We start from the raw sequence: 27,314 nt of genomic DNA, 5'->3' as shown, positions 1-27,314 counted from the left end.
GGATGCCCCCAAGTCTCCGTGGTCACAGGTGATTTCACACACACACCGAGATCCAGGCACAGATCAGATCGCCAGCCTGGGACAGTGTTGCCAAAGGGCGGGTTCCGGAAGAGGGATAGCCAGGTTGGCACTACATTTGGCAAATTATCATCAGTCCTGCCAAAATCGCCTCAAAAAAGGCTACGGCACTGCACACCCTTCCAACAGGACACAGCGGGCCCTCCCCTCCCTCTCTTGAATGTTATCCAGCTTTTTCATTTTTGTGTACCCGCTCAGTGAAAATCGGAATCTTGTTTTGTTTTGTGTCTCTTTGCTTTTTAGTGATGTGGAGGATCTCTCTGTGTTGTTAGAAGAAATGAAACAAAATAGTTTCTATGGCTAAGAGATTCCAAACAGAGTCACTCTGGAGGTAATTCTGGTCGTTCTGGGGCTGACTCTTAGGCAAATGTCAGCCACAAACTGCTGCAGTATGAAATTATGCAAAGCCTCAAGGGACAACGTTCTGGACACTGTCATCCTTCTGATGACATCCCTGAGGACATCCGGACACCATAAACAAACCACAAGAAAAATAACTCAGCCAACTATCTAATCTGAAAGACAACCAGAGGACTCCAAAGCTCCACCAATCACAAATAAACTGTGATCTTCTCTTCCGTTAAAACCCCTTCCCGGAAATGCCAAGGCAGGACAGGATTTGGGTTGCTCCTCGGATTTGTGCTCCTGGAATTGCAGTTCTAAGAGCCCAAATAAATGCCTCATTGCCTTGCAGCTCAGTTTATTTTTGGATGGACAGTGATTTTTTTCTGCTTATCTACTTCCATCCTTTATTTGCTGACTGACTATCCTTGTCTTTTGTAGAATCTCCTGGTAAGTTTGTGTATGCCTCACAAATGTTTCCTTCAGTCTGTTATTTATTTGTGGCATTTTTTGCTGAATGTATACACAGTCAGGGAGGAGACTTTTCTCCACGTTTAGAAAGACTTTCTCCCCCCACAAAAGGATAGAACTCTCCTCCTCTCTTTCTTTCTGCTACATTCCTAATGTCCAGCCCTCAGGTGAAGAGCCAGAAAAATCAAGAAACCTCCCCACGCCCCTCCTTTCTTCCAAATGGCAACGCCCCTCCAGGCTCAGCCTGCCTAGGGTTGCTTGCCAGTGTCTTCAGGTGGTAGTTTTAAATATTTCGTCCCGAGTTTATACTTGATTCTGAGGAGGGTCAGGCTAGCTCCTCTGCCATTAACCAAAGCAGAACTTCACTATTTGATATTTAAAAGATTGATCCTCTTAGAATCTTAGCAAATTATAACTGAAAGGGACCCAAAAGTCAAGACAGGGAACATTTAGGTGTTGTGGAAAATTTACCAAGCTAATAAAAGGGCTGGGGTTGAAAACCCAACCATAAGAGCTTTATCACAAACCTGTTTCTTTTCTACAAGCAAAACAGCAGTATCAAAGACTATTTTTCAAGGCTGACTTGCCGTGTCCAAAAGTAAGTACCATCCTCTTTCCTTTCCCCATGGCCTACCTATTTCATGACATCCCCCTACCGTTTTCCATATGTCGAGGAAAAGCCAGCCTCTGCCAGCAATCAGAGCTCAAAGCACAGGCAGAGGAGACAGTCATTTACCCCGGGAAGGCAATCTAAAAATACTGCAAACCACATCTCTTAGACTCAAATGAGAAACAATTCAGACACCCATCAACTGATGAAAGGAGAAATAAAATGCGATCCACCCATACCATGGAATACTATTCAGCCATAAAAAGGAACGCAGTTCTGATACATGGGACAATACGGATGAACCCGAAACATTACACTAAGTGAAAGAAGCAGTCACAAAAGGCCACACACTGCATGATTCTGCAACTGAGAAGTTAGGATTTAATGAATGATTATGACGACTGAATCATTATATAGGTACTTCTTTTTTACTTTCTAGCATATTAGAATACCTGAAATCTCTGAACCGTAACCCAGCTGCCATGACCTCTGATGACTGTATAACCATCTAGCCTTTTTCTTTCAATTGTAAAATCCTTGTGACATATCCCCACTTGTACCACTTATCCTGTTTTTCAACTTTAGAGTCTTAGGATCCCTGAAGACAGCCACTAATGTTTATTAATGAGGGCTTGAGTCAGCCCAGAAATAACCCATCCCAATTTCAAAACTACCTTGCTAGACAGAGCTGGATCTAACCAAAATAGGCCCACCTGACATGTGCAGTAGCTTAAACTTTAACCTCTAAGGGACCTATACCTCATTATATTACTAAAAATCACGTTCTTCATCATATTAAGGCTGCCATTTTCTTAGACACGTTCTGTGGCTATGCATGTCATGAATCTGCGCCGGCTCAATAATTAGATCATCTCTAACCTGATCATCTCCAGTCATTGTGCTCATTATCCTAAAACCTGCCCATCTTTTGATACTGTAAAACTATCAGAGTTACCGCAGTTCGAAAGACAGATGTTTTAGGCCAACAGGCCATCTCATCCCCTCCTTCACACTTAGCAGTAAACTCTTTCTTTCTTTGAAACTCTGGTGTCGCGGGAACTGGTCATTTGAGTGCATCAGGCAGAGAACCCTCCAGATTTGATCGTTATCAATTCTATTTATATGAATTGTCCAGAATAGGCAAAACTATAAAGCCAGAAAGAGATTAGTGGTTACCTAGAGCTGAGGGTTTAGGGGGAAACAAGGGGTGACTGCCAATGGGTACAGGGTTTCTTTGGGAGATGATGAAAATATTCTAAAATTCATTGTGGGGATGGTTATGCAATTCTGTAAATATACTAAAAAACACTGAAGTGTACCTCAATAAAGTGGTTACCAAAAAATGAAGAAATATCTTTACCCGGGGGACAATGAGCTGTACCATTTTTAAATCACAAAAGCACTAAAAGCACAAAATGTTTATCATTTGCCCTGCTACAAGTAAATTTATTTATGTTAAGCATGTTTCTCTCTTTCAATGAAAATAAACTGGATTTGAATCTCTCAGCTCTACTGCTGAGCAGATGTGAACTTGGACAAGTCACTAAACCTTTGTCCAAGAGAGAACACCCACTTTTGGTGAAGAACACGGAATACTCAGAGCACGTGGCCCAATGTCGGAAAAAGTGGGATCTCAAGTTTTCGTTCCTCCTGTTTTCAATTTGTTCAAATGTGTTGTTAAATAAGAGTGACACAATAAATTAACATCTTAGACCACACCTTCCCATTCCGGGCAGTATCACCTCCAAAAAGACATTGTAATTTCATGGGGAAAGGGGTACAGTTAGGAAAAATATGTTCAAAAAGACACTTAGAGGGCGATAATGAGAAAGGTTGGAAAACACTGGAACAATTTAAAAATTTTACCACTAGACAGGACCATGCTGGGTGTAGGGAGAATAAGACAAGCTGGTTTATTAGCCTTGATGGTTTCTAGGGCATTCTCGTAATAGAACTTCCTTCCTGAGCTAGAATTTGGTTTGCCTGTAGGGTCTACTATACATAATTTGTCTTTACTCTTACAGGCCTTTTACTGGCATTTCCCAAGTACAGATTTTCATCACTAACTCTGTGAGACAGCTTGCTCATGGACAACTGGAAAATAATCAGACCAACTCTTGATGTTAAATATAACTTTTTGGCAATTAATATTTATAAGCATTGTAGAGTTATTTCAATTTGATAAACACCAAGACACTGAAAAATATTCCAAAGAAGAAAATGTTTAATGTCATTTAATGTATTCCCTGTCACTAATTTATTGTCTATTTCAAATGCTAGAATTCTGGAGAAAACAAAAATTAAGTTCTATCTGACTACAGAAACATAACTAAATAAAATGCACAAAACTGCATGGATTTTGATTCCTATAAAAAAAGATATAAAAGGCATTTTGGGGATGGTTGAGAAAATCTGAATCTGAGATATTAGACGATACTAGAGAATTATGACCAATTTTACTAGATGTGATCACAGTATTATGGCTAAGAGGAGAATGTTCTTTTTTAGGAGTTGCATGCTGAAATATTTAGGGATTAAGTGTCATGGAGTCTACAACATACGTCAACTGGTTCAATAAATACCCATAAATATAAGAAAGGCAAATACTGCAAAATATCAGTAACCCTCAAATCTAGGTAGCTGGAGAAAACTATTTTATTCTTTCAGTATTTCTGTATATTTGAACTTTCATTTAACAAAACGGAAAGAAGCTACATGGCTGAAAAGAATTTACTCAAGATTTTCAGCCATTTTATTATTAAAATTCACATAATGTTACAGCAGTTTTTATTCTGGCAATGAGTTAGTTGCACCGTTTTGCCCCAGGAATCACATTTTGCAGCCACTGCCCTAACCACAAGGTGTCACTCTTCCCGCACTCAAAACAAAACTCGGGCAAGGGGAAAGGCTGTTAGGCTACTACTCCTGGCACGGAACGGAAAATGCATGAACCTGCAAGAATATCTGAAGAACTTTAGAACCTCTTAGATTTGAGGAATGGGCTTAGATAAGTCTTCTTAGTCCAGAGGCAATGGAAGACTAAAAAGATGCACAATTCTCAAGTTTTCTCAAATTCTGGATGAGAAAGTTTATCTCTGTGACACTCCGGCACCCTCTCCAGGCTACCCCCAGGAGACGCAGCCCCTCAGGCAGCAACTTCAGAACAGAGGGCTCCGAACGCTCCAAATAGCCCTGGGGGTCGATGTGCAGATGCTGCGCCAACCAGCCGGAGCTCAGAACTGTGCGATCCCCATTTAGGGGTCCCTGCCAAAGACCCATCCTCCCTGCCTGACCCCCATCCCTTCTGCACGCACAGCACATGGGGTTTGGCTCGATGCTCCCAGCCTGTCCACCAGCACTCCATCAAGCAACATAAACTGCTGGAGCTCAAAGGGGCAGGATCCGGGGTCAGAAGTTTAAAAAGTCTTAAAATCGACGCATCTAAAAAAGCTACTCCCATCTGCCTTGTCCGTCTCCACTGGGGCAGCCTAAAAGCATATTAACATTTGAGAACTCTGGATGAAGAACAGATGCAAAATTTTAAACATCTGATTTGGAAATAATTTCGGACTTATAAAAAGTTGCAAAATAGTACAAGGACCACCCATATACCCTTTAAGCACATTTGCCTCTTGTTAATAGCTTACTGTTTGTTTTAACATTTGCTTTCTCTCTATCTGTCCGTCTGTCTGTCTCTAGGCATCTATCTAGCTATACTTAATCCTTTTCTTTCTGGCCCCCTTGATGGCCTTTACCCTAAATACTTCAGCGTGTGCTTCCTAATAGGGATATTCTCTTACAGAGCACAGCAGTTGTCAACTCCGTAACTGTGTGCCGATAGGATGCTTCTGTCTAATCTGCCGTCTATACTCCAATTCCGTCATCGTGTCCTGGCAGCACTTTCCCCCTGCGGTACCTGACCCAACCCAGGACAGGGACATCTGTCTCTTCAGCTTCCTTTAATGCATGACACTGGCCTTTATGACACTAACATTTTGAAGAATGCAGCACACCCTGCACCTGATTTTTTACTGGACTATTTCTTAGTTTTTGCTGGTCGATGTTCCTTTGTGATTAAATCGAGGTTACACATCCTCAGCCTGAATATGGGCTGGCTGCAGTTGTGTCCAGTGTCTGTGGGCATCTGACCCCCCCAGGCCACCCAGTTAGGGTTTTGTCCGACTTCGTCACTGTGGAAGGATCGGTCGTTTCTTTTTTCTCATTTGCACCTAATAAACAGTGCGTGAGAAGACATTTAAGAGCATGTGAATATCCTGCTCCTCGCCAAAGTTTCTACGCAAAAATCCTTTGCACTGTTTTAAAAACGTTTCTCTAAGTCTGAAACAATTACAAAATACAAAGTTTAAAAACTATTTTAATGTAAAATAAATAGAAACTTAAAACCTGAGGTTCAATTCTACCAGATCATAAAAACTCCATCCACGGGGTGAAGGGAAATCAGATAAATTATTAACAAAAACTTGTACCTTAAGGCACCTAAGGCCAAGAGATCATACAGGATCAACCTTACTCAGTACTCATAAACCGACCTCTATTAATCACACAGTAGATATCAAAGGCTTTTCTTAAGATCTAGGAAATAATAACCCTGTTAGCCTTTCAGTGAAATGATTTTCTTTTCACTGTTTTAAACAAAGCTTTAAACAGAGCTTAGCGGTTTAAAAGTAATGCTTCTATTTAACAGTTCTTCTTTGGGACGACATGGCAGACCGAAAACCAAAGACGAGCGTGTGAATTACAATTTACCACATGCACATTTCTGCCAGCCAGCTCTGCAACTGCCCCGGAACCACTGTGCCAACCAGAATTATTGTTTATTTCAGTACTCAATGCAAACTATTATCCCACACGTGAAAAGGGTAAGGCAGAAAGGAATGGAAAGTTCTCCCGTCACTTACTCTCTAAGTCGGAAATAATGAGGTTGTCATGAAGCTTCACAGCTCGATGTTGCTCTACCTCGTCTTCAAGTTCAAAGATGGTTTCTTTCATGTCGCTCCTTTCTGTCTCTTTCTCCTCCAGCTCTGATCTTAATTTCTCTAACGTCACATTCAAATCTTCAATTTGTTTCTTAGCTTCTTCCTGGAAGGCTCGGTATTCATCTTCTACCTACGTGAAACAGAGGGTGCAAGTTTAGAAAAGCAAAAGTTGTCCGAAGATAAATTATAGAACTGAGGTATACAACTATTTCAAATGGAAGCCAAGTGTCAGTTGCTATGATGAACTAAAGCAGTCTGTGTAATAATCATTAAAAGTTATGAACAACCACTCTATACTAACACAAGACCTTGTCATATGCTTAAGCATAAACAGTTGTTACTACATCACTGACCGAAATTATACCGACATATTTTTGAATTCAACAAGATTACTCTCGGAGGAAAGTTTGGAAATTTTTCCTCCTCCAAAATTTGGGCTGTAGGTATGCAATTGATTAAAGATTAACATGCTCTCCTAGCTGGGGAAAAATGCGGAAATGCTGGACATCCCCACACAGGTTATTGCTGATATCCTCACAATCACTGAGGACTGACAATTTGGTATGCCGGGCTCTCGATCTTGGGACTTGCTGTTATGAAGCTGGTTACTGCAAAGGAGAGGCTAAAACTGTTTATAATTGTGCCTAAGAGTCTCCCTAAGTACCTCTTTGTTGCTCAGATGTGGCCTCTCTCTCTAACTGAGCCACCTTGGCAGGTGAACTCACTGCCCTCCCCCCTACATGGGACCTGACTCCCAGGGGTGTAAATCTCCCCAGCAACACAGGATATGACTCCCAGGGATGAACCCGGACCTGGCATTGTGGGACTGAGAACATCTTCTTGGCCAAACGGGGGATGTGAAATGAAACAAAATAAAATTTCAGTGGCTGAGGGATTCCAATGGAGTCGAGAGGTCACTGCGGAGGTTATTCTAATGCGCTATATAGAAATCCCTTTTTAGTTTTTAGTGTATTGGAATAGCTAGAAGGAAATACCTCAAACTGTCGAACTGCAACTCAGTCAGTAGTCATGACTCCTGAAGACGATTGCATAACTACATAGCTTACACGGTGTAACAGTGTGATTGTGAAAACCTTGTGGGTCACACTCCCTAAATCCAGTATATGGATGGATGAGTAAAAAAATGGGGACAAAACCTAAATGAAAAACAGGGTGGGATGGGGAGATGGAATGATTTGGGTGTTTTTTTTTTTTTACTTTTATTTTTTATTACTATTTTTATTCTTTTTGGTATAAGAAAATGTTAAAGAATTTATTAGAGTGATGAATGCAAAACTACATGATGGTCGAGTGAAGAGTTGATTGTACACCATGGACAACTATATGGTATGTGAATATATCTCAATAAAATGAATTAAAAAAAATGCTCTCCTACAAAAAATGGATCTGATGTGTGACAGTTTCAATACTGAATAACTGAAAATGGAAACAAACACACAAAAAACTCTCAAAGATCGTCTTTGGGAAACTATCAGTACAGTGTCCCTTCCCCTCACATGTGCTCCAACAAATAAAGCACATCTAAACTATATCTCCAAGAGTGACCACTGAAAGAATTAAGTTCTAAATTATTCAAATTTTGGCCAAAGATACAGTAAGATTTCTGACTATAAAAAACAGTGCATTAAGATGGCGGCATAGAGAGGAGTGGAAGCTAAGTAGTCCCCCTGGAACAACTACAAAAAAACCAGAAACAACTAGTAAATAATCCAGAAGAACTGCGGGGGGACAAACGAGACCATCCACTCATCATACACCAACCTGAATTGGGAGGAATGCCTGAGAACACAGCATAAAATCTGTAAGTAAAACCTGCGGAACCAGGTCGGGAGACCCCCCTCCCCCATAGCCCGAGCTGCAAAGCCTCGTGGTGCCAGAGAGAAGCTCTCTCCCAGCAAGCCAATACAGCTCAGCTGAGCTCCAACTGGGGTTTTAAGTAGTGAGTGTGAACTGCTCACTACAGGTACACATCCCTGAAAAACAGACAGAGGAGAGGCTTTGGGTGATGACTGACCTGGGAGAGCTGGAGGGTCACCTTGGACTGGGTCTGAAGGGGACTATCTGTTTCTTTTCTGGCTCAGTGGAGAAAGCCCCAGTCACGTTCAGTTTCCAGGGCTGTGACTCCGGGAAGGGTGGAGACAGCACAAGCAGAGAGAGAGAGACCATTGAAATGCTAATGGCCTCCACCTGGGGGGTCTGTCTTCTCTAGGAGGAAAGGGGTGGGGACCTTTCCATTCAGAACCAGACCCCAGAGCCTGGGGGAACATGGCCATATCTCCTCATACCAGTCAAGAATTATAGGCTAACAGGCATCACCTGCTGGGCAGAAAAGCACAGTGACCCGAGGCATCAAAGGGTGGAGCAATTTTCTAAGACACACCGCAGGGAAACCAGATACTGAATATTTCCTCCCTCTGGGACCTGAGCCTGTTCTGGTCTGGGAAAACCCGATTTGGATAACCAAGGAAACCATGCCTAGACAACAGAAAATTACAACCTACACTAAGAAAAACAAAGTTATGGCCCAGTCAAAGGAACAAACGTACACTTCAACTGAGATACAGGAATTTAAACAACTAATGCTAAATCAATTCAAAAAGTTTAGAGAAGATATTGCAAAAGAGATAGAGGCTGTAAAGGAAGCACTGGACATGTATACGGCAGAAATCAAAAGTTCAAAAAAACAACTAGTAGAATCTATGGAAATGAAAGGCACAACACAAGAGATGAAAGACACAGTGGAAACATACAACAGCAGATCTCAAGAGGCAGAAGAAAACAATCAGGAACTGGAGAACAAAACACCTGAAAGCCTGCACACAAAGGAGCAGATGGAGAAAAGAATGAAAAAATACGAGCAACGTCTCCGGAAACTCAAGGATGAAACAAAGTACAATAATGTACGTATCACTGGTGTCCCAGAAGGAGAAGAGAAGGGAAAGGGGGCAGAAGCAATAATAGAGGAAATAATTAATGAAAATTTCCCTTCTCTTATGAAAGACATAAAATTACAGATCCAAGAAGCGCAGCGTACTCCAAACAGAAGAGATATGAATAGGCCTCCGCCAAGACACTTAATAATCAGATTAGCAAATGTCAAAGACAAAGAGAGAATCCTGAAAGCAGCAAGAGAAAAGCGATCCATTACATACAAAGGAAGCTTAATAAGACTGTGTGCGGATCTCTCAGCAGAAACCATGGAAGCAAGAAGGAAGTGGTGTGATATATTTAAGATACTGAAAGAGAAAAACCACCAACCAAGAATCCTGTATCCAGCAAAGCTGTCCTTTAAATATGAGGGAGAGGTCAAAATATTTTCTGACAAACAGACAATGAGAGACTTTGTGAACAAGACACCTGCCCTACAGGAAATACTAAAGGGAGCACTACAGGGTGATAGAAGACAGGAGTGCGTGGTTTGGAACACAATTTTGGGAGATGGTAGCACAACAATGTAAGTACACTGAACAAAGGTAACTATGAGTACGGTTGAGAGAGGAAGGTGGGGAGCATGTGAGACACCACAAGAAAGGAGGAAAGACAACGACTGGGACTGTGTAACTTGGTGAAATCTAGAGTATTCAACAATTGTGATAAAATGTACAAATATGTTCTTTTATGAGGGAGAACAAGCAAATGTCAACCTTGCAAGGAGTTAAAAATGGGGAGGCACTGGGGGAGGGATGCAATCAGCATAAACTAGAGACTGTAACTAATAGAATCATTGTATTATGCTTCCTTTAATGTAACAAAGGTGATATACCAAGGTGAATGCAGATAAGAGGGGGGGATAGGGGAGGCATGTTAGACACTTGACATTGGTGGTATTGTCTGATTCTTTATTCTACTTTGATTTAAGGTTATTTTTCCTTTTGCTGCTTCCTAGCTGTCATTTTTTTGTTTCCTCTTTCTTTTGCCTCTCTACCTTCTTTGACTCTCCCTCCTGCCTTGTGGAAGAAATGTAGATGATCTTATATAGATAGTGGTGAAGGTGGTGAACACATAAATGTATGACCGTGCAGAAAACCATCGATTATTTACTTGGGATGGAATGTATGGTGAGTGAACAAAACCATATTAAAAAAAAAATGGGTTGATGACAAAACCTTGAGGGCAATATACTGAGTGAAATAAGCCAGACACATTAGGACAATTATTGCAGAGTCTCACTGATAAGAACTAATTAAAATATGTAAACTCATAGACATGAAATATAAGGTACCAAGATATAGGACGAGGCTTAAGAATGGGGAGTGATTGCTTAGTATGAGCAGAATGTTCAACTAGGATGAACTTAAATGTTTGGAAATGAACAGGGGTGTTGGTAGCAAGATGTGAGAATAACTAACAGCGCCAAATGGTGTGTGAATGAGGTGGAAAGGGGAAGCTCAGAGTCATATATGTCACCAGAAGGAAAGTTGGAGGTCAAAAGATGGGAATGTATAAAACTGAATCCTATGGTGGGCAATGTCCATGATTAACTGTACAAATACTAGAAATCTCTTCCATGAACCAGAACAAATGTATGACAATACAATTAGAAGTTAATAATAGAGGGGCATATAGGGAAGAACTATATACCTATTACAAACTATATACTACAGTTAGTAGTATTTCAACATTTTTTCATAAACAGTAACAAATGTACTATATCAATACTATAAGTCAACAATTGAGGGGGGTTGGTTAGGGATAGGGGAGGATTAGAGTTTCTTTTTCTTTTTCCTTTTTTTTTTTTTTTCATCTTTCACTTTATTTCTTGTCTGGAGTAATGAAAAGTTTCTAAAAATTGAACAAAAATTAAGTGTGATGGATGCACAGCTGTATGAGGGTACCTAGGGGCAAGTGATTGTACACTTTGGATCTTTGGATAATTGTATGGTATCTGAACAATCTCAATTAAAATGAAAAAAAAAAACAGTGCATTAAAATAACAAATAGGCAAAACATTTGATAGAGCAATTAGAGAGCTTATGCAAATCAATGCTAATGAGCAGCCAGGGTGGGGCTGGGCTCTGGCTGCAGTTCTAATTCAGTCCTCATAAGACGATGCAGATAAAACAGAGGGGCCAGACCAGATGATCTCTAGGGTTGCTGCCTGCAAAGATGACAGAGCCCGAAGACAGGAGCCTCTACACTCCAAACACAGAACTCGATCTGAAAAATGCCAACCCCAGCAGGCTAAGGGGCAGCAGCCATTCCTGATCCTACAGGCTAGAATCCCGGCTCTCCATTTTTCTCACACCAAAATACAGCACAGGTGATGATGTAGGGCTGCATGGCACACCCCCTCGGTGTACCCAGAACGAGGGACAGGTTCTTTCTGGAGTTAGTTGTAACTCTAGCCCCCTCTCCTCTAGTGGGCAAGGAAACATCAACGAAATGCAAGTGAACGAAAGCAGCATTATTATAAGAATAACTTCACCCTAGTCCAATAAGGAAGGCCTTTCTCAAGCTTTAAAAAATATTGGCTTACAACTTGGCAGGTGAACTCACTGCCCTCCCCCCTATGTGAGATCTGACTCCCAGGGGTGTAAATCTCCCTGAGAACACAGGGTACGACCCCCAGGGATGAGCCTGGACCCGGCATCGTGGGATCGAGAGCATCTTCTTGATCAAAAGTAGGAAGCTGAATGAAACAAAATAAAGTTTCAGTGGCTGAGAGATTCCAAATGGAGTCAAGAGGTCACTCTGGTGGACATTCTTACTCACTATACAGACAACACTTTTTAGGTTTAATGTATTGGAATAGCTAGAAGTAAATACCTGAAACTACCAAACTCCAACCCAGTAGTCTGGACTCCTGAAGACAATTATATAATAATGTAGATCACAAGGGGTGACAGTGTGATTGTCACCCTTTATCCAGTGTATGGATGGATGAGCAGAAAAATGGGGACAAAACCTAAATGAAAACAAGGGTGGGATGGGGGGGATGATTTAGGTGTTCTCTTTTACTTTTATTTTTTATTCTTATTCTTTCTGGTGTAAGGAAAATGTCCAAAAATAGATTGGGGGGATGAATGCACAACTATATGATGGTGCTGTGAACAGCTGACTGTACACCACGGATGACTGTATGGTATGTGAATATATCTCAATAAAACTCAATTTAATTATAAATATATATATATATAGAGAGAGAGAGAGAGAGAGAGAGGCTTAAAAGAAAAAAAGCTTCTGGCAGGCTAGACGAGAGCTCCCGCCCGCCAGCGTGTGTGGACACTGATGGAGAACACCCCGCCCTCCTGCAACGCTACCTTGGCAATGGCGTCCTGCAGCCGACTGGCGTCGTTCCGGGTGTGTGCCAGGTCTTCCTGCAGGCTGCTCGCCAGGGCCTCCGCCTTCTCCTTGTCCAGCCTGACGCTCTCCAGGAGATCCTGAATGTCGGTCTTGTCTCCGGAGTTGTGGATGGAGTACAGCTCCGCCACCCTCTGCTTCTCGTTCTCCAGCTGGGCCTTGAGGCGGTTCACCTCGATCTGGTCGCTGGCCACCGTGGCCTTGTACTCCTCCAGCGTGGCCGCCAGGGCCGCCTTGCCCTTCTGCTCGGACTCGATGATCCGCTCCAGGTGGTGGTTGCGTTCCTTGAGCGCCCCGATCATCTCCTGCGCCTCCTTGTTGTCTTGCTCGGCCATCTTCAGGGTGTTGCTCAGGTGCTGCTGGACCCCGAGCAGCTGCTCGCGCTCGAAGCGGGCGTTCTCGGCGAGGTCCATGTAGCGCTGCTCCAGCTCCAGGTAGCGCCCGCTTTTGACGTCTTCATCGAGGGCGTAGGGGACGTGGTGCTCATCGAGGAGGGAGTGGAAGTACTCGATCTGCCGGCCGAAGTGCTCCAGCTTGTCACTCTGCTGGCACAGGGACTCCATGAGAATGACCTTCTCCTCACCGAGCCGCTCGTTCTCGCTGATCAGCTCCTGGGTGATCTGCTGCAGGTCGGCCAGCTCCTGCAGCGTGGCCTGCAGCTCCTCGCTCGTGCTGTGCTGGTTCTCCTCCATCTGGTGGATCCGCTCCGTCAGGCAGGCCACGGACACCTCGCTGGCGTCCCCGCTGCTCCCCTTGCGGGAGCGCTGGGTGCTGGGGAGGCCCTCCGACTCCGAGGAGGACGGGGCGTCCAGGGCGTCGTCGCTCGAGGTGAGGGGCTGGTACACCTCGCTGCACTCGCTGTCCAGGTTGTCTGGCGAGTGGCTGCGGTGGCGGTCCATGAGCGTGTTCTCGTCCTGGCTCAGGAGGTCCTCCACCGAGCCCGGCGCCGAGCCCTCCACCGAGGAGGTCAGGGTGCCCCCGCCGTCGCTCTGGTTCCCGGGGGCGATCTCAGGGCTCAGGGACTGGTAGCCGAAGAGCTTTTCCGGGTTGTCCAGCCTCTGCTCCAGGGAGAAGCCCAGCGCGTTCAGCCTGTCCTTCAGCATCCGATTTTCGTTTTTCAGCTGGTTGAGCTCTTCGCGGATGGCCGTGTTCTGCTCTTGCAGCTGCAGCAAGGTGGTCTCGACATCCGTGGGCTGGTGGGCGATGGCGGCGGCTTCCTTCTCCTCGGATTTTCCGTCCCCCTCGGGCTGGTCGTCGCCGAGGCCCAGCTGAGCCCGCATGTCCCGGAGCTCGTTTCGCAAGTGCAGGATCTCCACGTCTTTGGCCTTGGCCAGCGTGAGGAGGTCCTTCACTTTGGCCTCCAACGCGGCTCTGTCGCTGATCTGGTTGTCCGACTTGGACTTGCTCATGCGCACGTCGCATTCTGCAGCCGTGCGGCTGCGGGACCGCTTGGCCAGTGCCACGTCACTGGCGCCCTGACCTGCAGAAGGCAGTTTTTTGCTCTGGTTTAGTCGGGTTCGTTCACGCAATCGTTCTCTAGTAGAACTGGATTCTTTGTTACCTGTGGACGTGCTCCGCTTGGCCGAAGAGGCTGTGCCTACATGTTTAAAAGAAAGAATTTAAGACCAACGTGTTAGAATAGAAAGGCACGTAGCTCAGACCCCGGCCAAAGCGATGGAATCTAGGATTGATTTAGAGCTGCATTAATTTGGCCTTAGGGTCTGGTTACTTTAAAATTCAGTTTCCGCAAGAACAGAAGACGTTCAACTTTTAATTAGCGGAAAAGAAGTTATATATTTAATTTTATACTTGAAAAGGGTGAATTTCTTTGAGTGTGAACTCTATCTCGATAAAGCTGTTATATTAAAAAAGAAGAAAAAGAAGTTATCAATATTAACTCAAGTCCTAAAATGCGGCTTTAAACAAGTGGCCAGGGGCATATTTAATATCCCAGAAGATATTCCAGATGAAGAAGATTCTAGAATTAGCCAGTCAGGTGGCAAAGTAATCGCAGAAACAGATGGGAAAGGAAGAACATGGCTGGGCAAGAGGGGAAAGGCAGCCTCGGGACAAACCTGAAAACACAAGCTACCCAAGAGGGACACAAAAATATGATCAAAGTAAACGCAGAAAATTTCCGGGCCACAGAATGCTACATACGTAGCAACAACGATGACGGCAATAATAATAACCAACACAGCCTCAGCGCTCACCACAAGCACACCAATGCTTCCTCACATACGTGAGCGCGTACACGCCTCAGCACCCCGAGGTGGGTGCTCCCCGCACCCCACTTTACAGATGACGGAACTCAGACAACGGGGTGACAAAGGATTTGCCAACACCCCACAGGCTGAGTCCAACCCAGGCGGTCTGGCTCTGGCATCTGAAACTCGGCTACACTTGTCTGTCTAAATGTTAAGCGACAAGGAGGCAATAATCAAATAGGCTGCAAAAATTGTAATTTTGGGAAAACTGCTAAAATCTTAAACCCTTGAAATCAATTTGCACAATTGCTTCTTTAACGCGGAAGAAGAGGAAGACGTTTAAATACCTGTAAACACTTTAGAAATAACCAGGATTTTTAAAATAAAGATCTAGCACTAAGCAATAACTGCTGTTGAAGAGCCTACTGGCTAATGAATCGGGCCCGGGCCAGGCTCCAGGCTGGAGAGGGGTCAGGGGGTGAACGGCCTCACGAGGACGCAGGCCGAGCCCGCATCTGGGCAGGGATCAGGTGCAGAGGAGGAGGAGGGAACACGGGCTTCGAGACAGAGACGAGGACGGGGAAGTGGGCACAGCTCCCACCGTGGAAACTGCAACAAACTGTGGACGTCGAGCCCGAAGGTCAGTCAGAACTCAGTGAGCCAGCGCAGTGCACCAGTGCTCCTGGGCAGGGACGAGACCTGAGGAAACGTACCTCGGGGAAGCTAATGCAGGTTTCGCTCAGTGGGGCGGCTGAGGAGGGAGCCAGGGAGAAGGCGGCAGGCAGAGCGGAGCAAGGGAGCCACAACCGGGCTGGGGGCAAAGCCACCGGAGATGCCAGGGGCAGAAGTAATAGGTGAGGAGACGCAACCGCCAACGGAGGCCGATAGAGAAGGGTGGGCAGACTCTTCCCCCCAAAAATTACTCCCTTCTCCCCCTCTGTAGACGCTACTGTCATCCCTCTTACCTGAACTAAAAGCCTCTAAGAAAGACAAACGGACAGGAGCCAACAATGAGGGGAGGGACTAACTGCAAATGCTCCAAGACAAAAAGAGAGGTACAGAAACCAGATGAGAGGAAGGGACCACTAACTTGAGCTCTGTGAAAATGCAAAATAAACGGTTTATATTGTAGAATGTAGAGGACCCAGGAATAGAAGGCAAACAGTGAAGGGGGAACGATAATCTAATAAGAACACATAAGCTGTGGAAGGTAAACTTAATGTTCTGGGAATGCTCAGGAATGACTACGGTTTGCTCCTTTTGGAGGGCAGGGTAGTAACAAGTTGACAGCAATGTAGTTATTTTAGGTTAACTGTTTCTCTTTTTCCTTTGGTTACAGTTTGTTTATTTTCTTGGGGGAGGGTAGGAACATGTTGGAAGCAATGTAGTTATTTTAGGTTATTTGTTTTTTCTTATTCTTTTCTTTTGGTTTTGCTTGAAAAAATTTTTTTTAATTTTTTGATAAAGTTAAAAAAAACAATGAATGAATGTTTAAAAAAAGTAAATCAGTAAATGAACAATGGGGGAGGAGGGGAATGGAATGTTCTGGATGTTCTTTTTTATTTTAATTTTAATTTTATTGTTTGGAGTAATGAAAATGTTCAAAGTTTGGGGTGATGAATGCACAACTATATGACGATACTGTGAACAACTGATTGTACACTCTGGAGGATTGTTATGTCGTGAATCTATCTCAATAAAATTGCATTTAAAAAAAAAAAAAAAAAAAAAAGGAAGGAAGGAACCAAGGCCAAGAGTTTGGGAAAGAGCCCCTCCTGGGGCTACTGGGATGAGTGAGGAGACAGAGAAAACCAACTGGAGGGGAAAGGGGAGTGAAGTGGTACCCTGAAATCCAGCCGGCACGGGAGAGCCATCAGGAGTAACGAGAGGCAGAGCTGGACCGAGCTAGGGGGTGCACAGCCCTCCGGGTCACGAGGCCCGGGGAGGTGACCTCCAAATCCGGGCTGAGAAGAGGAAGGGGGAGAGGCGGCAGCAGAGTATTTCATTTCCTTCTTCCCACACAAGCTAGAGAGAAAAATGTTGCGATGACTCCAGGCTTTAGAGTAAAAGGCTGAAAGTTCCGCCCTTGCTCCACCGCCAGCTTTGTGGCCTGGTACAAAATGGGCACCCGATAAATACTGGCTGAACCCATGAGAGCACGGCCTTGGGCGAGACGCTGGGGCGTTCCGAGCTTAGCTTTCTCATATCTGAAATGAGGATGACAATAGTCTCTACTGGAGGGCCACAGTGAGGCTATGATGAAATGCTGCCCATAAAGCACAACAAAAACACATGCCCAGACCCTCTCACTGATCATACTGCTCTCCTACTATAATTAGCAGTGGGCAGCGAGTGGAGATGAAGGAAGACCCTGCAGAAGGTCCAAGCTGGAGAGAGGACGGCAGGTAAATCTGGACTAGGAAAGAGGCTAATACAGACAAGAGGGGGCTGACAGCCTAAATGACGACAAAGGAAGAGGGGCTGCTCTGATTTTTGCCTGTTTGCTTTCATAAACTTTATTACAAATACATGCTCATATGTTTACTGGAAGTTTTAAGCTTTTTTTTTTTTTTCTGTAAGTGTAAGAAGTAAAATATGGTGACATCCTTGGATAGGAAGATGAGTTAATTTATCAACTCCACAAAATTGAAAATTTAGACAGAGTGGTAGAATGAGAGTGAATGGATCTAGGCGCTGGTCACCGAAGGTGCTAACATCACAGAGAGACACAGAAGGGGAATATGTGCCTGCTGACGGAGGGACACACTGCCAGCTGTGAAGGGAGAGGCACCTGTCTCCTTCCCGATGAAGTCTCTGGATCCACTGCTGACTCAAAGTGAACAGAGAGGATGCAGGAACATGGTAAAGGGCATCGTGGAAACGTGATCATGAAAATCCAGACTGCGGGAGACTCTACAGGTCAAATGACCGGTTGCTTCAAAAATTAAACTGCAAGGAGAAGTGGGGGATGGGGGCAAGTAAGCCCACAGATCAAAAAAAAACACTTCCTTTCGGCAGGAACCTCCTTCTTGTAGTAATTCGCCAAAATGACCACCACAATGGGAAAGAGGGAGGCACCCGCTGGATGTTTTCCAGGCCTTTTAGAGAACATGGAGTTGTTCCTTTGGCCACGTATATGTGAATCTACAAGAAAGCACCAGCCTGCTCCACCCAGAGAAGCACACTGTGAGAACCAGTGGAAAGGAGCCTGAGCGACCGGGGCCTATTCCCTATGAATTCAGGGCATAAAGGTATTAAAAAAGAAATAAAAGACTGGTGGATTGTCAAAAAAAAAAAAAAAAGACTTAAGAGAGACAGCGAACAATTATTCTATACGGCCCTTGAGTAGATCCTGATTCAAACAAATGGGCGGTAGATATATACATAGCATTTATGAGACAGTGGAAATTTAAAACTTATTGAAGGATTGAATGATTTATGATTTAAGGACTTGCTATTCATATTTTAAGGACTGATACAAGCACTGTGATTCTGTTCTTTAAAGAATCCTTACCTTCAAAGATAACAAGATATATACGGAAGACATTACATGACGCCTGGAACTTGCTTCGCAGTAACAAGTGGGGGAGGGTGGGCGTGGGGGAAACGACAGCGGTCACGGCTGACAACCACCAAGGCCAGCGATGGGTGGCAGGGGGTCGATGGGCTAACAAGTCTACCTACGCCTGTGTTTGAGGCGGCCCAGAATTAGATGCAACGACCCAAACCCCGACGTGGAGACCGCCCGTACCTGTGCTTGTCCTGGGCTTGCTCTCCACGGAGCTCATGGCAGGGGCGGAGGTAGAAGATGCTGTGGGTGGGCAGGTGCTTCGTTTCCCTTTGACACCATTCGTCACCGCGACCCCTCCAGCCATGCCGGCTAAGAGGTCATCGTTGCTCTTGGTCTATAAGCAACAGAAAACAAAGCACGTTGACTAGATGAGGCAAGATTCAGTAATGTGTGGAAGCTGAAAAAGCTCTTGACTTCCACACTGAGTCCAAGAGCTCTGCAAAGACTCCCTGGCGGTCAGCAAATAGCACGTGACGTGTGCTGCAGAGACAAGGTCTCCTTCCTGGTTTACCAACAATCACACTCTCAAACTTCTTTTTAAAATATTACAATCCTGTATGTAATCAAGGAGTTTGCCAGTGAGGGGGGGGTGAGAAAAAAGTTCAGACATCACCCTGGGTATACAGACAAAGCTTGAGGGATGCCACCTGGGGGGAGCGGGGAAGTTCCAGAGCGCCACAGGAGTCACCATATTGTCATTTCTAAAAAGAAATACCCTCGAGAGCCAGAAATAATCGTCAGCGCTCTGCAGTGATTCAACGATAGAGTCAACAGCTAAAAGAAATTATTCTGAAATTTGGCTTTCTTACCTTATCGTTCTAATTCTCTCATAGTCAAATAAGCCAAAAGTAAGAGGAAATTTTTTTAAGGCCTAAGTAATATGTGAACACAAATTTAGAGATGCTAAGGTAAGCGTGAGGGCAAGTCAGTCCAAACGGTCACACTACTTGAGAATTTCACGTATGGTTTACAGAGAAGATCAAGGAAAACACCATGAAATTTGTTAAAAGAAAACACTCACTCTGGATAACGGGACTGGGTATAAAAGTATTATTTAAGAAAACTAGTGAAGAAAACTGTTCTACTTCTTTCTCCTAGAAGTGAGAGATCCTGGAGGAGTTGCAGAGCTGTGAAAAAAAGGCAAAACTACTTTTTAAGAACCAAAAAGTTGTGTTCCATTCAGCTGAAGCACAAGTTGGCCGACTAATTTACACTGGTGTCGATCTGGAAGCGAACTCCCCCTTAGATCACAACGAATTCATCTATAAAAATTATAATGATCCATAAATAACTCATCTCTAACATATCCGCCAGTTCTAAATGTCAATGACTCCATACAGGGTATATTTCTGTTCTCAACATTCAATTACAAAAGTTATAATTCAGTACCAAGAGGTACGCCAATCCATCTTACTTTAAAAAGACACATAGTGTGTGCTAATGAAGGTGTCAGGGATTGATTTGGGTGATGAATGTACCACTATGTAATGGTACTGTAAACAATCGAAAGTACGATTTGTTTTGTATGACTGCGTGGTATGTGAATATATTTCAATAAAATGAAGATTAAAAAAAAAAAAAGTAGATTGGGGTGATTAAGTTGTAACTATGTGATGGTACTGTGAACAACTGATTGTACACCATAGATGATTGTATGGTATGTGAATATATCTCATTAAAACTGAATTTAATTTTAAAAAAGTAAATCAGTATTGGGGGGAGCGGGGGAATGGAATGTTTTGGATGTTCTTTTTTATTTTAATTTTTATTTTATCTTTTTGAGAAAAAAAAAAAAAGACACATAAAAAGGATTGCTGTTCTATATGAGTTAATTAGAATTAAGCTCTGGTAATTCAGGGTTGCCAAATTATGAGAAATCTAGAATATACAAAGAGGAAGGGGGCATTGCATTAACCATTAAGGACTCTTTATATTCTTCAAGACTAATTGCTGTTAATGAAATTGATCACTAACTTTAGGATTCAAAGTACTTGTACATCAAAAGCTGTAACTCCTTCCTGTCAGAGCCATCAATTTGTCGCTCATCCAGACTCAGCAAATAAATTCAATGCACTCATAGTTTCAAATCATCTTCTATATTCTATTAATGAAAGTTGAAATTATCCTTGAAATCATTTTTCTTCTTCCAAAAGATAAATATTCTTCCCTTTTATAGTAATTACATATAAAAACAACCCTAAATAGCCACGTGGAAAGTGGCACAATTGTCACACTTCTCTGCTAACAATTTGCTTTTGGTTAATGCCAATGTTAAACATGGGTAAGGGCACAAAATCAAAACCTCTGAAATTACTCTAATAAAGATGGCACAGTATTGGCACAAGAACAAACCAAAGGAACAGAATAAAGAGTCCAAAAGAGACACCGTATATACAGACGATGGATTTATGACTACGATGCAGTACAGAAAAGATGGGTTTTTCCATAAATGGTACTGATTAAATTCCATATTCATAAAGAAAAATAAACATATCTTGAGCCCTATTACACATCACATCAAAAATAAATTCCAGTGTCACCAGAAGGAAAGCTGGAGGATAAAAGCTGGGACTGGGTAACTTAGCGAAACCCAGAATGGACAAGGATGGTGGTTAATTGTACAAATGTAAGAAAGTCCTCACATGAACTTGAAAAAACATATGTCACCATTACAAGGTATTAATAATAGGGTGGTATATGGGAAAAATACACTTAATATAAACTAAGGTCTACAGTTAAGAGTTACATTGTAATATTCTTGCATTAATTGCTACAAAGGCACCATACCATGGCAAGCTAAATGTCAATAATAGGGGGATATGAGAGGTATGGGATTTTTTTTTTCCTTCAGAAGAAATAAGAATGTTCTCATATTAACTGTAGTGGTGAATGCATAACTATGTGATTATACCAAGAGCCACTGATTGTACACTTAGGATGGACTCTATAGTGCGTGAATAAAATTTTTAAAATAAACGCCAAGGCTTTCTAACTATGACTCAAAATTCTGAAGTCATAAAAGAAAGAACTGATAAATTTGACTACATAAAAACAAAAATATTTTGCATGGCGAAAAGAAAACACCACAAAGTAGGACAAATGACAAACTACGGGACTATACTTGCAGTATTTCACAGATAAAGGTTAAAATCCCAAACACATAAAGAACTCTTAAAAATCAAAAAGACGCTGAAAACTATAAAACACTGCTGAAAGAAACTAAAGACCTAAACAAATGCAAAGACATTCCAAGTTCATGGACTGAAAGACTTAATATTGTAAAGATGGTGCTACTATCCAAAGCGATTTACTGAGTCAACATGATCTCGATAAAAATTCCAGCAATCTTTTTTCAGAAGTGGAAAAGCCAATTGTCAAATTCATATGGAATGGCAAGGGACCTTAAATGCCCAAAATGACCTTGAAAAAGAAGAAAAAACTTGGAGTACTCATACATCCTGATTTCAAAACTTAATACAAAGCTATAAGCATCAAAGCAGGGTGGTACCTTGGCAGGTGAACTCACTGCCCTCCCCCCTACGTGGGACCTGACTCCCAGGGGTGTAAATCTCCCTGGCAACACAGGATATGACTCCCAGGGATGAATCTGGACCCGGCATTGTGGGACTGAGAACATCTTCTTGACCAAAAGGGGGATGTGAAATGAAACAAAATAAAGCTTCAGTGGCTGAGAGATTTCAAATGGAGTCGAGAGGTCACTCTGGTGGACATTCTTACGCACTATATAGATAACACTTTTTAGGTTTTAATGTATTGGAATAGCTAGAAGTAAATACCTGAAACTACCAAACTCCAACCCAGTAGCCCTGACTCTTGAAAACGACTATGTAACAATGTAGATTACAAGGGGTGACAGTGTGATTGTGAAAACCTTGTGGATCACACTCCCTTTCTCCAGTGTATGGATGGATGAGTAGAAAAATGGGGACAAAAACTAGATGAAAAATAGGGTAGGATGGGGGGGACGATTTGGGTGTTCTTTTTTACTTTTATTTTTTATTATTATTCTTTCTAGTGTAAGGAAAATGTTCAAAAATAGATTGGGGTGATGGATGCAAAACTATATAATGGTAATGTCAATAGCTGATTATACACCATAGACCACTGTATGATATGTGAATATATCTCAAGAAAACTGAATTAAAAAAAAAAAAACAGGGTGGTAGTGGCACAAGGACAAACACACCAATGGAATTAAACTGAGAGTTAAGAAATAAACCTACACATCTGCAAACAACTGATTTTAGACAAGGTGCCATGTCTAACCAATGGGAGAGGAACAGTCTCTTCAACAAACGGTGCTGGGAAAAACTGGATATTCACGTGTTCGAAAATGGATCCTCACAACAAGTACAAAAATGAACTCAAAACAGTTCAATGACCTACATAAGAGCTAAAACTACAAAACTCTGAGAAAAATATACAGGGAAATATCTTCAAGACTTCCCATTAGGCAATGGACTCAGACTTTACACTGAAAGCATCAGCAACAAAAGTAAAAATAAACTGAACTTCATCAAAATTTAAAACTTTTGCTCATCAAAAGACATTATCAAGAAAGTAAAAAGACAAGCTATAGAATGGGAGAAAATAACTGGAAATCAAAGCACTCATAAAGGTTTAATACCCAGAATATACAAAGATCACCAACAACTCAACAACCAAGAGACAAACAACCCAATTAAAATAAGGGAAAGCACTTGAACAAACATTCTCCAAAGAAGATGTACAAATGGCAAATAAGCACATGAAAAGATGCTGCACATCATTAGCCATTAGGGAAATGCAAATCAAAACCACAATGAAGTACCACTTCACCCATTAAGATGATTACTGCTTAAAAAAAGGAAAAGAGAGAAGAAAAGAAAAGAAGCACTTGGTGAAGGTGCAGATAAACTGCCACCCTTGTGTGTTGCTGGAGGGAATGTAAAATGGTGCAGCCACAACAGAGAGCAGTTTGGTGGTTCCTCATATAAAGTTAAACAGAATTATCATATGTCCTGGCATCTCACTCTTGGGTATACATCCCAAAGAACTGAAAGCAGGAACACAAAGAGATGACATGTACACCGATGTCCACAGCAGCATTACTCACAACAGCCAAAAAAAGAAACCACCCAAAGGGCAATCGACAGATGAGTGGATAAACAAAATGTGGTCTATCCATACGACGGAAGGAAGTTCTGACATACACGACAACACGGATAAACCTTGAAAACATTATGCTAAGTGAAACAATTCAGACCCACTAGGACAAATGCTGTATGATTCCACTTACATGAAATATCTAGAATAAGAAAATTCATAGAGACAGAAAGGAGGTGAGAGCTTACCGGGAGCTGGAAGGAGGAGAATTGGGGAGTTACTGCAAAATGGGTAAAGAGTTTTTGTTTCAGGTGATGAAAACACTTTAGTAATGGAAGCTGGTGATAGCAGCACAACACGGTAAAAGAATTAATGCTACTGCACTGTACACTCAAAAGTGGTTAAAATGGAAAATTTTATGTTACGTATATGATACTACAATTTTTTAAAAATCAAGGGGAAAAAGACCAAATAGCAGGCAGAAGAATGAACAAAATGAAAAACCAATTCAAATAGATACCCAGAAAAATGGTCAACCTCACCCACGATAAGAGAAATGCAAATTAAACAGCACTAAGATACTGGTTTCACCCACTAGATTGGCAAAACTGAAAAAATATGACAAGACATTCTTTGGGGAAGAGTGGGGGGCAACAAGGACCCTCACAATTTCCTGGAAGGAATTTATAATATACAACAGACTACACATGCATTTGCCCTTTGCCCAGGAATCCCACTTCTAGGAATCTACCCTGGAGATACACTTCCAACAACACAGAAACACTACACACAAAGTGATTTATTGCCACAGTGTTTGTAATTGCAAAATACCAGGAACACCTTAAGTGCCCATACACAGGAAAGTGGCTGAATAAACTGTAGTATAGCCTCACTGAAGTGTTAAAAGAGCTTTAAAAAGGAATGAAGAACGTGACTATAAATTGATATTTCCAGAACATACTAAGCAAAAAAAGCAAAGTATTAAAGAATATTATACCACCTTTTAAGTAAGAAAGAGGAAATTGAAAAAAAAAAAAATGTACTTGCTCATTTATGAAACATAAGAGAGATGAATAAAAACCAAAGGGGGCCCCCGTGCCACAAACAAGTTGGTGAGAAGGTTCAGCGCTCCATTTTCCCACAAAAGCTTTGAACAAACAGCAGGACCTGGCAGCAACAACTTTCTGAAAGCCTCCAGAAAACAGCAAGGACTGCAGTATCAGGGTGAGCGCCAAACCAAGAAAAAGGCTCCTTGAAAGCAGAAGGAAACTGTGGTGCCCTGGGTGGCCCTGGCCCCAGTGCAAGTACATGGTCCTGGTTCTGAAGGGAGCAGAGTAACGCTAGTGCACACGCTGGGAGAGCGTATGTCTGGCATAATCTGACTGGCGGCAGCCTGAAGGACAGAACCAGGACACCTGTTGCAGGCTCACTGCACCAGAGCATGCCCTGCGTGCAGAAAGCAGCTCCTGGAGCGCTCCTACAGAATGCCATGGGAGAGCAGTCTAGAAGTGCTGCCGGGGACAGGGGATTACAGGCCACAGGGCATCTGGGAGGAAACTGTTCCACAGGAACAGAATTCCTAGGTACTCACCCGCATGCCCAAGACAAGAGAGATAAGCAGAAAGGAGCAGGGAGGCCCCTATGCTTTGGCCTCGAGCTATTCTCTAAACTCATTGTACGATAAGCCCTGAAGGAGACCATGCATACAGGTCAATCTGCAAAGACCAGGAAACCTGTTTTTCCACTTCTGTTATTTTTCTTAGTTCCTGGCATTCAAGGAAAACTGAGTCATAACACTAGCTGGATAAAAGCTTATGGAACAGATGCCACAGAGTCTAAATTCCAGCTTTAACACATTAAACTATCAAAATGTTCAGGTTTCAATGAAAGATTACAAAACGTACAAAAAATAGGAAGTGATGGCCCAGGCAAAAGAGAAGATTAAAGCATTAGAAACCATCAATGAGGACAACCAGCCCTGGGATCTAGCGAACAAAGACTTAAAAATTAGTTCGAAATATGCTCAAAGAGCTAAAGGAAAAAATGGAAAAGAACAGGAAATCAGGAAATTGATAGATGAACCCAAAGAATATATTAGCAGAAAGATGGAAATGATGAAAAGGAAGCAAAGAGAGCTGAAGACCGCAGTAAAGAGAAATTTAAAATTCCCTAGAGGGGTTCTACAGCAGACTGGAGCTAGGAGAAAAGTCAGTGAACTTGGAGATAAGACAAATGAAATCATCCAGTCTGAGGAGCAGAAAGAAGAACGAAGAAAAGTGAACAGAGGCTGAGGAACCTGTGGGACACCATCAAGCGTACTCCCACATATCATGGGAGTCCCAGAAGAAGAAAGAGAGAAAGGGGGAGAGAGAATATTCAAAGAAATAATGGCTGAAAATTTCCCAAATGGAACAAAAGGCATGACTATATACATCCAAGACACGCAGCAAACTCTAAACAGGGTAAACCCCAATAGAACCACACCGTGTCATGTTATAATCAACCCGTTGAATGCCAAAGACCAAAGGTGAATTGCGAAAGCCACGAGAGACGTAACATGCCACTTACAAGGGAGCCTCAATAAGAGTAAGTGCCCGTTTCTCATGGAAACCATGGAGACCAGAAGGCAGTGGGATGGCAGATTTAAAGTGCTGAACACAAAAAATTGCCAACCATAAAATTCTTTCAAAAATGAGGGAGAGGGAAAGGCTATCCCAGATTAGCAAAAACTATGGGAGTTCGTCACCATTAAACCAGTCCTATAAGAGACATTGACGAGGCGGGGCAAGATGGTAGACTGGTGAGCTGTATGTTTTAGTTACTCCTCCAGGAAAGTAGGTAGAAAGCCAGGAACTGTGTGGACTGGACACCACAGAGCAATCTGACTTTGGGCATACTTCATACAACACTCATGAAAACGTGGAACTGCTGAGATCAGCGAAATCTGTAAGTTTTTGCGGCCAGGGGACCCGCGCCCCTCCCTGCCAGGCTCAGTCCCGTGGGAGGAGGGGCTGTCAGCTCTGGGAAGGAGAAGGGAGAACTGCAGTGGCAGCCCTTATCGGAAACTCATTCTACTGATCCAAACTCCAACCATAGATAGACTGAGACCAGACACCAGAGAATCTGAGAGCAGCCAGCCCAGCAGAGAGGAGACAGGCATAGAAAAAAAACAACACGAAAAACTCCAAAATAAAAGCGGAGGATTTTTGGAGTTCTGGTGAACATAGAAAGGGGAAGGGCAGAGCTCAGGCCCTGAGGCGCATATGCAAATCCCAAAGAAAAGCTGATCTCTCTGCCCTGTGGACCTTTCCTTAATGGCCCTGGTTGCTTTGTCTCTTAGCATTTAAATAACCCTTTAGATCTCTGAGGAGGGCCCTTTTTTTTTTTTTTTAATCCTTTTTTCTTTTTCTTAAACAATTACTCTAAGAAGCCCAATACAGAAAGCTTCAAAGACTTGCAATTTGGGCAGGTCAAGTCAAGAGCAGAACTAAGAGAGCTCTGAGACAAAAGGCAATAATCCAGTGGCTGAGAAAATTCACTAAACACCACAACTTCCCAAGAAAAGGGGGGTGTCCGCTCACAGCCATCATCCTGGTGGACAGGAAACACTC

At 42.9% G+C, this 27,314-nt stretch overlaps 1 protein-coding gene across 4 annotated transcripts in view; it reads right to left on the bottom strand.

Annotated features, from left to right (window-relative positions):
• Positions 1-27,314, bottom strand: part of SPECC1L (sperm antigen with calponin homology and coiled-coil domains 1 like) — a 169,806-nt gene that overhangs the window by 79,877 nt on the left and 62,615 nt on the right. For 3 of the 4 annotated variants that reach the window (XM_037823453.1, XM_037823454.1, XM_037823455.1), the window contains exons 3-5: positions 18,778-18,931; positions 12,780-14,416; positions 6,421-6,628 (exon numbers count right to left, since the gene is read on the bottom strand). In XM_037823453.1, coding sequence (XP_037679381.1) covers positions 6,421-6,628; positions 12,780-14,416; positions 18,778-18,931 — 1,999 coding nt within the window. The remainder of the gene's footprint in view (positions 1-6,420; positions 6,629-12,779; positions 14,417-18,777; positions 18,932-27,314) is intronic. The other variant, XM_037823456.1, reaches the window with a different exon arrangement.

The sequence above is a fragment of the Choloepus didactylus genome (assembly GCF_015220235.1).
Source record: "Choloepus didactylus isolate mChoDid1 chromosome 23 unlocalized genomic scaffold, mChoDid1.pri SUPER_23_unloc1, whole genome shotgun sequence".
NCBI lineage: Eukaryota > Metazoa > Chordata > Mammalia > Pilosa > Megalonychidae > Choloepus > Choloepus didactylus.
This window is presented reverse-complemented; position numbering and strand designations above follow the sequence as displayed.